Source organism: Gasterosteus aculeatus, chromosome Y (assembly GCF_964276395.1).
Source record: "Gasterosteus aculeatus chromosome Y, fGasAcu3.hap1.1, whole genome shotgun sequence".
NCBI classification, from domain to species: Eukaryota; Metazoa; Chordata; class Actinopteri; order Perciformes; family Gasterosteidae; genus Gasterosteus; species Gasterosteus aculeatus.
In genome coordinates this window covers 7,951,996-7,964,687 of record NC_135709.1, presented here as the reverse complement: position 1 = coordinate 7,964,687, position 12,692 = coordinate 7,951,996, and the positions used below count along the sequence as shown (strand labels likewise).

Genomic DNA, 12,692 nt, shown 5'->3' with positions numbered 1-12,692 from the left:
CATTGATTGGTCCAGGGTGAGTTAGAAACCATTAGAGATGCTCCGATCAGGTTTTTTGGTGCCGATCACCGATCACTGAAATCAGTATCTGCCGATCCGATAATACCGATCACCGATCACGGTGTCGATTTAAGCATTCTATTTATTGTGTAGCATTATTTATGAAATGAATTATTCTTAACAACATTGGTTTTGTATTTTAAGTATTTAAATTACGAGACGAGAGAGTATCATGAATTGACAACCATTCGTTTTATTGCAGGGAACGTGCAACATTCCAATGTAGAAAAGCTCTCTCGCTTACTATAAAATGTGTAAATAATAACAAATATTAAAACAATAATAAAAATATAAATCTTTAAATGAAAATCACAACAATAGAATAACATGTGCAACATTCCACTCTCAATAGAACTTGGAGCTTATAGGAGGAGATAACAGACAGAATAAAGATTAAAGATGCACAAGAAGTTAGCAATTAAACAAAACATGTATATCTATCTGTATAGTGTCTCACTCACTCACATACTTCACTCACTCAACTCACTCGGAGAGGGGGCATACTAGAGTATTCAAACCTTACTTCTGATTAAGCAGCATCACTGGCAGATTTGCCTTGATAAATATAAGCATCTCAGCATTTTTAGGAGTCAACCTGTTCCTCTTCTCATCTAAAATATGTCCTGCTGTGCTGAAAAGTTGCTCGCTATCTACACTTGTACAAGGTGCGGAGAGGAAGACTCGTGCTGCTTGTGCGAGAGCAGGAAAGCGGTCTTTATTGGCCTTCCAAAAAGCAAGTGGCTGTCCGTGACTGTTTGGGATAACTGGCTCTGATAGGTAGAGATTGATCTGTGATGCTGCTGAGCTGATGTTACCACCGCCGCCCTCATGTTGCTCATCTTCAGCCAACAGTTCAGCATGCATAGCATGCAAGGAGCCAGCTCGTGGTACCTTCTGTGGGGGCTCACTCACTTCCTCTTGCTCTGCTGCAGCAGCCAGGACATCAGAAAGCAGCCTGCGCACTTGTGGCTTGAGTCCGACGGGGAAATATCGGTCCTTATATCTTTTTTTATGAGAGAAACAAAAGGCAACATTAATTAATTCATGTATTTAATACATGTTGTAGGTCATCATGCTCAACTCTTGAATAAATTAGGCATGGGCTTGGCCCCATAGCATAGCCCCAATTTCCATTCTTTATAGTTGAGATGAACTGCTTTTAAAATCAAATTCAGGTGAGTTTGGAGGAAATGCAAACCATCCTACACTACAGAATAACACAACAGTATTAAATTTTACCTTTAATTTCAGCATTGCCCCTTTTATCAATCATGTTTAGGCCATAGTTAAATAACCATATTAAATCATGTCTTTCTCTCTCTCACACACACACACCGCGCACACACACATATATACCACAAACACACACACACACAAATGTGGAGTTCTCACCGTGGATCAAGGAGTGTAGCGATGGTATACAGGCGCTCAGATTCAATGTCGCTGAATCTCCTCTTGACAGCTTCCAGGAGCGTGGTTTTCGCTGTCTTCACACCGTGGTCAGTCTCTGTTGTTTTCTCAAGAAGACGAGTTAAAGCTCTGACGGATGGTATGACATCTGCAGCTGCTGCAGTTGATGAACTTATCGTTTTTGTAAGCTCGTCAAAAGGGTCAAGCACTGAAATCATATTCTCCACCAATTTCCACTCATGGACGGTCAACATGGAAGGCAATTCAAAGTCAGCTGCATAAGCACATAGGGCACGTTTCTGTTCCAGTAAACTTTTTAGCATGGCAACAGTGCTATTCCACTGGGTGGGTATATCCCGTTGTAGCCTCTTTGGAGGCTGGTTCGGATTCATTTGTTTCTGAATACTGAACAGTCGGGAGTAAGCAAGCTGTGAATGCTTAAAATGACCGACGATGCGTCTTCCACTTGCGATGACATCAATGATGGCACGCTGTGCCAAAACTCCCTCATGCACAGCGAGCTGGAGGGTGTGCGCCATGCACGGTAGGCTAGGTAAACGCGCGTCCCTCATGGCCTTCTCCATGTTCCTGGCGTTATCCCGCAGAATAACGTGCACCTTTTCTTGTGGGATTCCCCATGCTTGGAACATGTCTGTGAAAACTGCAGCAAGTGCCTCCGCGGTGTGCGATCCGGGAAACTCTTGTGAGTGAAGCACCACTTTGGTCAGCTCGAAGTGTTCATTAATAAACTGCACAGTTAGGCTCAGCATAGACACAGGACAGACACTCAAACTCCAAATGTCACTCGTGAAGCTAACTGCCCTGATGTTGTCCTTCATAAGGCTCTCGATGTGCGTGTAGACATTTCGGTATAATTCCGGCAGACAAACATCAGTTAGGTATTTTCGGCCCGGCAGCGTATAGCGTGGATCCAAGCAGGATACAAGGCGTTTGAACCCGGCGTCTTCCACAACAGACAGCGGCTGCTGAGCAAGGCATATGAATTCCATTACCTTTGCATTTAATTCCTTTTGTCTCTTGTTGTCATTGCTGTATGGTTGCTGTCGTTTCAATGTCTCTGTTACGGTCAGCTGAGTGAGTGGCGTTTGGGAAGAGGTTGCACGCTCTTTGTCTTTATCTGCCTTAACGCTCGCCAACTTCGTAAACTCCTCAAATTCCTTGATGTGACAAGCTTTCAAATGCCGTATGAGGTTCGTGGTGTTGAAACCCCTTTGACGCGTTCCTCCACGGGGAACTACTTTTGAGCAGACGTTGCAAAATGCAAATTTATTATCTTTTTCCGACACCTTGTAATATTGCCAGACCGGCGAAGCCATTTTGTCTCAGTGGTTTCACCCACCCGCCACCGGAGACGGGGGCCAATGAAATTTAATAACATGGAGAGACAGCCAATTACAAGCTTTTCAAAAAAAAATATATAATAATAATGTCTTAACATTGGCGGCCTGAAATGCCTATCTCTAACGTTTTATTGAAACGTCTCTGATAGTAGTTCTCGCAGATTTTATGTCATCTGATCGGCCAAATTTGATCGGCCGTTTTGAGAACGCCGATCAAAACCGATAATGGCAATATCGGCCGATATGGATCGGCGCCGATCAGATCGGAGCATCTCTAGAAACCATAAAAGCCAAAGTCAAAGCAAGTTGACAAGCGAGTGCTGATTATATTGTCATCTAGGGGCTCTTTCCTCTGACTGTAATTAGATCATTAGATAATCTGAAACTTTGTGTTGGGAGACTAAGCAAACTTCTTCATTCGAGAGACGTATTGTCGAGAAAAACCTCATCAGCTGTGTTGCAGCCAGACCTATGAATGTGTGACATTTGAGGATGTCAAATCCAGAACACGGCCAATAAACATTGAATTACAGAAAGTAATTTCACTAATCATTAACTTTACCAAACTCGGACATTGTTCAAGCACATGCTGTGCTGTGAGTTCTGAATAAAAGCTCCTTCCTGAGCTGCATGTACAAGGCGCTCACTCGCTAAGTATACACATGAGACTTTTGCTCTGTGTTTCTGCTGAGGCTTCGTGGTCTGCTCAAATCAAATAATTTCCCACAAACAATTGCCTCACACTCACAGGAAGTGGGGTTTAGCTGAGACGCGGCTGATGTAATACAGAAACTCCCTGCAGCGGAGCATGCACCTCGATGGTTATGAAGCACTACAAACTTAAAACATAATAGAATAAACTTCCATTAAATAGACTTAAGGTAGCTACTCAAACTGAACTAACTATTTTACAGGAAGAACTGTTATATCGAGTTGCAGAACACAGTTGAAGCTCACTTTTTTCTTGGCCTTGAAACAGCAGATGACAAAACAGGCCGGGCTCACTTGTTTGTGGAGCAGTTAGCACGTTGCATGGAGACGATGAAATAACACAGAGCGGTTGCGACATCAGGTCTCTGGTCACCAGTCAAATGTAAAGACTCACGGCACAGTATGGGCCTTGTGTGAGGATGCTTTCCCCTCAGCGTGCCTTAGGGGCGCTGACCTACATAAGACACTGCGATGTCAGCCCTCCAAATGGGCCAGCCCATAGATCCTCCACACGGGATACTCCCCGGGAACATAGCAACAGAAACTCCCCTCCCTCCCTCCCTCCCTCTGGAGCTGTGCAGGCCAAGCTCAGTAGCTCCGGTCTTACAGGGCTCCAGGATAGGGGGAAGGGGACTGAGTTAGCATACGGCTTATAGTGCATTGTGCGCTTATGCTTTTCAGCCGGTCCACAAAAAAAAAAACAGCTCCCATAACGGCGTCAAACTGCATGTGATTGTTCGTCTGCAGACGTTTGTACTTTACACCTTTCACGCTGCATCTATGTGTTTTTTTTATTTCTGGTACACTCAGCGTGGTTACATGGATTCAAATAACTGGCTTAGTCGGAATGAAATTGAATTATCCGTTTTATATAAACACCTTTGTCCGACTGTGTGCGGTCTGACTACAATCCGATTAACACCCCAGGATAACTTCCGATCCGATCCAGTTGATAGTTCGACTATTGCGGCATGTAACGGTGAATCGGATAAGGAACTGGACTTTGCGTCTTTGCGCATGCTTGAGATCCCGCCGCCCTCCTCCCTCCCAGGTCGTGACCCAGAAGTCGAAAGAGACTGCTGGGAGCCTGGCCGGCAGAAAACAAACAAACAATGCTATGGACAACACAAGAGTCCCTAGTAGAGCACAACGGCGTAGATTCAGGTGTTCGGTTGCCAACTACCATGGGTAAGTTAATTTCAGTTGCATCACACTAAAACAAGTGCTAGATACCAGATGCTAGCTGATGCTGTTTGTGAGATGTGTTAGCAGTGCTAATATGTGTTGAAACATGTGTAACTTCCCATAACTTGCAAGGAATTAAATTGACGATGAAAACAATGTACAATCATAAAACGTAAGGCTAACCTGGGTCCCACTTGATAACCGTAACTTTCGCAGCTAACATGGGTGCCACTTGCTAGCTAGCCCTTAGTCTTTGAGAAACGTGTAGATCTTCCCGGTAACTTGTAAGGAATTCAATTTAGAATGAAAGCTAGTTACAAACGTAATAAAGTGTACATTACATAAACTGTACTTTCTAGATTTGTTTTTGCACTATACTTGAGTTTTTATGTTTCTTTGTCTATTTTTATGTGCATGTAATTTCTTTGTGCACATAATTATGCACGTATTTGCTGTAAAGCACTCTGAGCAGCATTCTTTTGCATGAAAGGTGCTATATAAATAACGTTTTATTATAATTTGTGCTGTACCATCTTATAGATACTACAATGGACCCAAAAGAGACGCTGCTCGGAGGCTCATCTGGATCCTCCTAGCTTGCACTCCACCACCTTCAACTACTCCACTGCGTGCTACAATTACCGATGATCTACCTGGTAAGTTCTGCAATATTATAACTGCATCAACATATGGGCATCACAAAGAATCTTCATGCCATGCTTTCACTCATCCTGTGTAGTCTAACAAACAGCTGATGTCAAGATGGTTACTACCACATGCCTAATCGGTAGGAATACAACTGACTTTATACCTCCATTTCTTAAAGGAACGAGGACCCAGCAAACAAGGCGAATGAGAGACGTCGATGTGCTGGTAAACCAGATGCAAGTCATGACTCAACAATGGAAGGAGGACATGGACACGGTTGATCGCCAGCATCCTCCGCACTGACAGTATGGTTGAGAAGCTGATGCAGAGAATGGATAACATTCAACCTCAACCAAACACATTGTCACCACCACCACAACATCAACCACCACATGATGCGTATTATGGTTATGGATGCCTTACTTATTTGCACTACCGCCTGAAAAGCACCTTACCGTTCATACAGCACAATTTCTACACTCTACCTCAGTGTGTATATATATATATACATACACAATCAGAATTTATATATTTAAATATTTGTTTTTTTGTGACATTCAAGGTTTTACCTTTTATACTTGTGTGCTTTTATACCTTGTTTTACTTTTCTTATTTTTTCTTATAAATAAAACACTTAACTAAAACTTCTGTGAGTTTCTTTATTTGTGGAATGAAACACACATGAACTGTACAAGAATTGTATTTACAAACCTATGACAAACTGGCAATTATGTAATGAAGACGTCTAAAGGTATGGTCAGCGCAGGGGGAAGTTTGCACTCAGGTAATCTGTGAGGTCGGCTCTGATCCTCTGTCCATTTGTGTTGTCTGCGTGATTGTTGGCACGACCACCTGGCTGTGGCAGGTTCGATGCAAGTGTAGCCGCTTCCACTGACCGGTTGGGATTCACAACTTCCTTCTCATTCTCACAGAAATTGTGCAATGCACAACAGGTAGCAATCACTTTAGAGGTGAATGTAAAGTGGAAGTCACTACGCTCTCTCCAGCGTGACTTCAGTCTCCCAAACGCAATCTCCACCGTGGTCCTTGCAGAGCTTAAGTAGACATTGAAGGACTCTTGCTCAGGGGTGATGTTTGGGGAATGGGTGTAGCCTTTCATGATCCAGTCCATGAGAGGATACGCTGGTTCTACCAACAGGAAGTGACCGATTGAGACGCCATCGATTTCTCTTGGTTCCTGGGAGGAGAAACAGAAATGGTTACCAGTGTTGGACTTGCTTACTAAATGGCTCAGCATAAATAAAACATAATATACATAAAAACCTAATAAAGCCTCTTTAAAACATCATACTACTTTAAGCTTGTAACATACCTAGAAATCTCAATAGCTTGGTGGTAGCTCCACTAGTTTCTGCATGAATAACTTTCAGTAGCTTCACTCATTTATTGATCTTATTGATTTTACCCATACATTAATATGTCTTCAGAGTACGACTTACTTTTGGTCAGGACACACACACAAACACGCACACGCAGGCCTGAGGTCGCGGTGAATTGAACATATCAGTAAGCATTCACGTTGCACAGTGCAGACAACTAAATGTATTTGGACCAAACTTACCAATACATGTCGTCCACTACGCCTTGGAGGACAGCGGTATTGGTGCTCGAACAGTCACCTCCGCGGGCTTCATGACTCCTTTCATAATTCCACACAACTTGTGGAAAGATCCTCGAGTCATGCGAAAGTTCGGTTTCCAGTCCTCGTCATCAAATACGGTTAAAACATCTCTCTCCCAGAAGACTTTGTTTCTGCTCTTCATCCAGAGTGCTCTTCGAGACCTTTGCGGTACAATGGCAGAGTTCAACAATATATTGTTGGTCAGAATTAAATTCTCCATGTACCTTCGGCGACGGCGTCTTCTCTCCGTTATCAAATCAGCCAATAGCGCCATTCGCATTGGCTGTACTTTTACTCCTATTAACGTCATGCAAAAATAGGAGAGGGATGTAGCTTCACCTTGCTCTCCGTTCGCCATCTTTCTCGTAATGTTGATGTTGTTGTTGTTGGTTGTTGTTGGTAGTGGTGAAGAGGTCAAGCGGAAATGGCTGTATCACAACTAGTTGTAATGAAAACAGCGCCACCTATCGTATCGGATATGACATGCTTTCGGCCAATGATCCGATTTATTCACTGCCATGTATATTGGGATAATAGCACCGCCCCCCGAAAGATAGCATAGTCCGACTAAGCAAAGATTCCAATTATACCATCATGTAAACACACTGACTGACCCATATTCCGTTTTCAATGCAATGAGTCGCTCTTCGGTGTGACACTAAACAGACAGACTCGGCTCTCGGCACCTCAATAACAAGGTGCGCATCCCTCGTAAGCGGTTATCGCATATTGTTTTCGGAGGAGCCGCTGACAGCCGATGGAGAACGATGACGAGCGGTTTTATAACCACGTTTGCTCTGAAGGAAAATGTGTTGCCTGCCACAGACTTTGTGGCTTCAATGCGTGTCTAGCAAAGCGATGCACCACACTTGACGCCAGGGAAGCTATTAATATCTCAAGAGAACGGGATGTTCTCGCTTCAGCTTCGGGGTCATTCGAGGATAAACACGCGGAGACGTTTTATTGAGGGGGGGGGGGGGGGGCGCTACAACTTCTTGCATTTCGATTCAACACCCGCCCCAACACACACACATACACCCTCCAATCCCCCCGGTCGCGTCGGGCTCATCCCCGGGGTCAGCCTTGCACAGGTACCGAGCTGGAGTCAGTCCGCGTGGAGCCGTGCCCACGTGCGAACCCGCTGACACGAGAGCGCGCTGGTGTCCAGGCGGTGAAAAACAGCCACGTGAGGCATCTGTACTACTCCAGAATTTGTGTGTTCTGAAACCCAACCTGGCTGTTTTTTCTTTTTTTGCTCTGAACCGCAGACGGGCCGATTCTCCAAACTGCTCCGTCCAAATTACAGAGGACTCAAAAGCCAAAGTTGAATTGGATTGGTATCTATATGTCCAAGGGCATGTTTTATTGATCCCAAACAATTATTTGTCAATGACAATAATCAATTCATCATTTTAGTTAGTTCTACGTGTTACGTGCTGTTTCTCTGTTTTATAGTGTTTTACATTGAATATCTTTATTCATTTTTTTGATAGCTGTGGCTCATAAAAAGCATCTCACACTATTTCTTGATATTCTATTGACAAAAAAATGTCTCAAACAATTATGTTTTGCATCATTTAATATATGTACCCCATGTGTTTTCCATGGGGCCCGGTGCAGTCTTGCCTTTAGACTCGAGCATGAGGCGCTCCATCCCTTGTGGATAACACGCCATATAAGTGCCTCTGTTGAATGGCCATAGAAAAGAGACCCCCGTCGCTATAGCATCAGCATGGCGAGTCAATGCAGCGCCTGCGGACTCGCCACTCTGCTGAATGGTGTGTTTCAGAATCAGGTCCCCTCGCCTGCGAGGCACATCCCTCCCCAGCCACTCCGCCGATCAATGCAGCCTGAATAGGGCCAGGACTGACCAGCAAATGGGCGCAACAAAGCCGCGTCCGCTTTGTTCTGCTCTTTTGAGCTTTATTGTGTTGAGCGGACAAAGGCACCACGCTGTGATGTGTAGTAACAATGACGGCAGCACATAGACATGGCCCCAGTGTCGGCCCATAGAGTCAAGTGAGTGACGTTTATTTTCAGCGTGCGATTACATATTCAACTCTGCAAGCATGCCAGTCGTCACTTTCACATCACAGGGTGGAGTCGCAGTCTTGAGAGGGCTCTAATGCTTTTCAATGTGAACAGCAATTCAATGTGTTCCTTCAATGAGTTTCGGGCAGCAGTCCATTCTGTGGTGGTGTGCAGGGGAGGGGAGGCAGCACCGAGGCAGAGGAGGCAGGCAGGATTAACATACTAGTGAAAAAGGCGGCCTCTATTATATGGCTGAACATGGGACAGCCTAGAGGCAGAGGGAGGATGACGAACAAATTCAACTCCGGCTTAAACAACACATCTCACCCTTGTGTGAACTATTGCAGCTTTGCTTTCCCTCCTTTTCAGCCTCTACGTACTTCCTGCGGCGTGCCCCACAGAGCACCTTCGTATGAGGGTCCGTTTAGGACTTAACTACTGAGACACTCTCACACACACTACTGAGACACTAAACACTCAAACACACTACTGAGACACTCTCACACACACTACTGAGACACTCTCACACACACTACTGAGACACTCTCACACACACTACTGAGACACTCTCACACACACTACTGAGACACTAAACACTCAAACACACTACTGAGACACTCTCACACACACTACTGAGACACTCTCACACACACTACTGAGACACTCTCACACACACTACTGAGACACACTCACACACACTACTGAGACACACTCACACACACTACTGAGACACACTCACACACACTACTGAGACACACTCACACACACTACTGAGACACACTCACACACACTACTGAGACACACTCACACACACTACTGAGACACACTCACACACACTACTGAGACACACTCACACACACTACTGAGACACTCTCTCACACACACTACTGAGACACTCTCACACACACTACTGAGACACTCTCACACACACTACTGAGACACTCTCACACACACTACTGAGACACACTCACACACACTACTGAGACACACTCACACACACTACTGAGACACACTCACACACACTACTGAGACACACTCACACACACTACTGAGACACACTCACACACACTACTGAGACACACTCACACACACTACTGAGACACACTCACACACACTACTGAGACACACTCACACACACTACTGAGACACACTCACACACACTACTGAGACACTCTCACACACACTACTGAGACACTCTCACACACACTACTGAGACACTCTCACACACACTACTGAGACACACTCACACACACTACTGAGACACACTCACACACACTACTGAGACACACTCACACACACTACTGAGACACACTCACACACACTACTGAGACACACTCACACACACTACTGAGACACACTCACACACACTACTGAGACACTCATGCCATCTCATTAGTGTGTGTGAGAGCATTTCACTATACAACGTGAGAGCATCTCAGTTACACCGGAAGGCATCTCAGTTACACCGGAAGGCATCTCAGTTACACCGGAAGGCGGAAACAAAGTAGTGAAAAAGCGCCAATCTTAGCCAAGGCCAACGGTCAATGGTATGGCAGCGGACAATAGACTTGTGACAGCGGAAGCTGTATCCCTACTCAGAAACCTGCTTCAGTCACCTACTCTAATTAACTTGATTTCTAACTCTGTATCACCTACGCTAATAAACTCCATAACTAGCTCTGTAGCTACACCTTCGAATGCAGCAGTTAATTTGGAAATAAGGTCTCTCTACGAACTCGGGTCTAGCAGCATGCAAACCACACCAGCCCCAGGCAACGAAATACGGAACTGTTGTCCCCGCTATGAAACGAGGGCAACTTATAGCACATGGAAATCCAAACCAAGACAAAAGTAAGTTGAATTATTTTTGTTGTATTGTTTAGGATAACCGGCATTCCATAGTAACCGTAGTGTTGCTTGCTAGCTAGCATTGGTGTTAGCCTAAGTAGCTAACGTTAGCTTGTTTGACTTGTACTTTTTTTTCAGAGTCCGACAGAAAACGCCGTACCATCGGACCTTTAACAAGGACGTTATTTTGCTGTTTAGTCCTACAGACGACATAGTTGTCAAGCAGCGGAAGAAGGAGGAGTTGTACAAAAACGGGCACATCCTGAATGCTTTCGAGTTCAACAAAACCTGGGACAATGGGGCAGTCCTCCTTCAAATACGGGATGCTTTTAAGGGGAAAATTCCCGACGATGTGAGGTAAAGCTAGCATTAACATGATAGAATAGACAGTCAGACTCCATGGCACTATATTAGGAGTCCTTTACTTAACTAACTTTTCAAGGAGGACAATGCCCCTTCGGTTATCATATCACAGTAAATGTACAAGTGCATCCTATATAGTAAAGTGAATTGGACAATTAACGTCACGGTTTTGTTGTGTTCAAAAATGAAGAAACGCCGGACGGACAGAGGTCATCGCTGATCAAAAGGTTAAAATCAAATGTATTTAATAAAGGAGATGGCGTTGTGGTAAAAAGAACATCTCAGCTGAGGAGCCGCTGGTCTCGGATTTCGAATGATCCTTAGTCAATATCAGTTGTTGTGCAAGTATTACATGCATGCATTCCAGTTGATTACATTACATCAAATACAATCATAACTGCATTGGTATTATTCTATTACAGTTGCAGATTTACAATGGTTTTACAATATTGTCATTACTTTATTGATTACACAGTTTCAGAATCATGGCTGTATTCTGGTGTACACTATATGCATTTTTATTAATTTTATGAACCGGTTCGTATATTTGTTTCTAATATCCTACAGGGTCCAGTTTAGAATGGCTGGTTTATGATGCAGCCAAAAAAATAATGTATTGCACCGATGTAGGACGTTAAGGTCTGTTTTGTTGGGACAGTGGAAACAATAAAGGACCATGAAGTTTCAAAAGCATTGCAAGTAAACAGACAAAAACAACAAAGTGTTGCGTTTAGATCCCTGGTCCTCATGAAGTTGTTCATGTAAAGTTTAAAGTTGAAAACACTTTAAAGCCAAACACATCTTCAGAATCCAGATCAAAATAAAGCCAAAGGATTTCTCAGAATGGTATGAAACGGGCAGAGACATGTGATCTTATCCGTACATGTTTCAGGAAATTATTTGGCTTTCACTCGCACGCAGTGTTGATGATAAGGACCCAATACCACTGCAGCAAGTATATCCTGCTAGACAGCAGCCAGATCACACTTTGTTACAATAACAGGTAGTTTGGACTTATTTACCCGTCTGAGCCTGACTGACTCATTGGACCTCATGTGATTACTACATTCATACGTGCTGTTCTTTTCGGTCAAAGCAAAGAAAGAAAGAACAATATTTAACCCTTGGTCTATTGAAACACCATCACATGCCAGCCACATAATTAAAGAAAGTCAGTGCACAGTTTAGTGTCCACTAATGACTTGCATGTTTGTTTGTTTTTTTGGGTCCCTACCTCTCTGACTAATCCTCTTTTTTTTCCATACAGGTGAAATTACAGCCTACTTTGTCATTGTGCCAAACTGTTGGTCACTGAGGATGAGTAAGCTATGCCATTGTTATATAAATACGCTATGGATTTTGGTTCAGTTCGTACCACTTACACAACTTACCTTTGGTCTGATTAGTGAATAAATGTGTACATTACAAGTCAT

The 12,692-nt window shown here is 43.9% G+C and overlaps 1 protein-coding gene and 2 long non-coding RNA genes across 3 annotated transcripts; 2 read left to right on the top strand and 1 right to left on the bottom strand.

Moving 5' to 3' along the window:
• Positions 1-234: 234 nt before the first annotated feature.
• On the bottom strand, positions 235-4,102 carry LOC144390975 (zinc finger BED domain-containing protein 4-like). Its single transcript, XM_078097482.1, has 2 exons — positions 1,453-4,102; positions 235-1,063 (listed from the first exon to the last, which is right to left on the bottom strand). The coding sequence occupies exons 1-2, from the start codon at positions 2,805-2,807 to the stop codon at positions 580-582; spliced, it is 1,839 nt and encodes a 612-aa protein (XP_077953608.1). The 5' UTR covers positions 2,808-4,102; the 3' UTR covers positions 235-579.
• A 499-nt stretch (positions 4,103-4,601) lies between these two features.
• On the top strand, positions 4,602-5,687 carry LOC144390986 (uncharacterized). Its single transcript, XR_013454838.1, has 3 exons — positions 4,602-4,730; positions 5,268-5,383; positions 5,554-5,687. It is a non-coding gene; the product is annotated as an uncharacterized LOC144390986 (long non-coding RNA).
• Positions 5,688-10,806: 5,119 nt separating this feature from the next.
• Positions 10,807-11,219, top strand: LOC120812661 (uncharacterized). The gene is made up of 3 exons (XR_005710701.2): positions 10,807-10,899; positions 11,035-11,093; positions 11,135-11,219. It is a non-coding gene; the product is annotated as an uncharacterized LOC120812661 (long non-coding RNA).
• Positions 11,220-12,692: the final 1,473 nt, after the last annotated feature.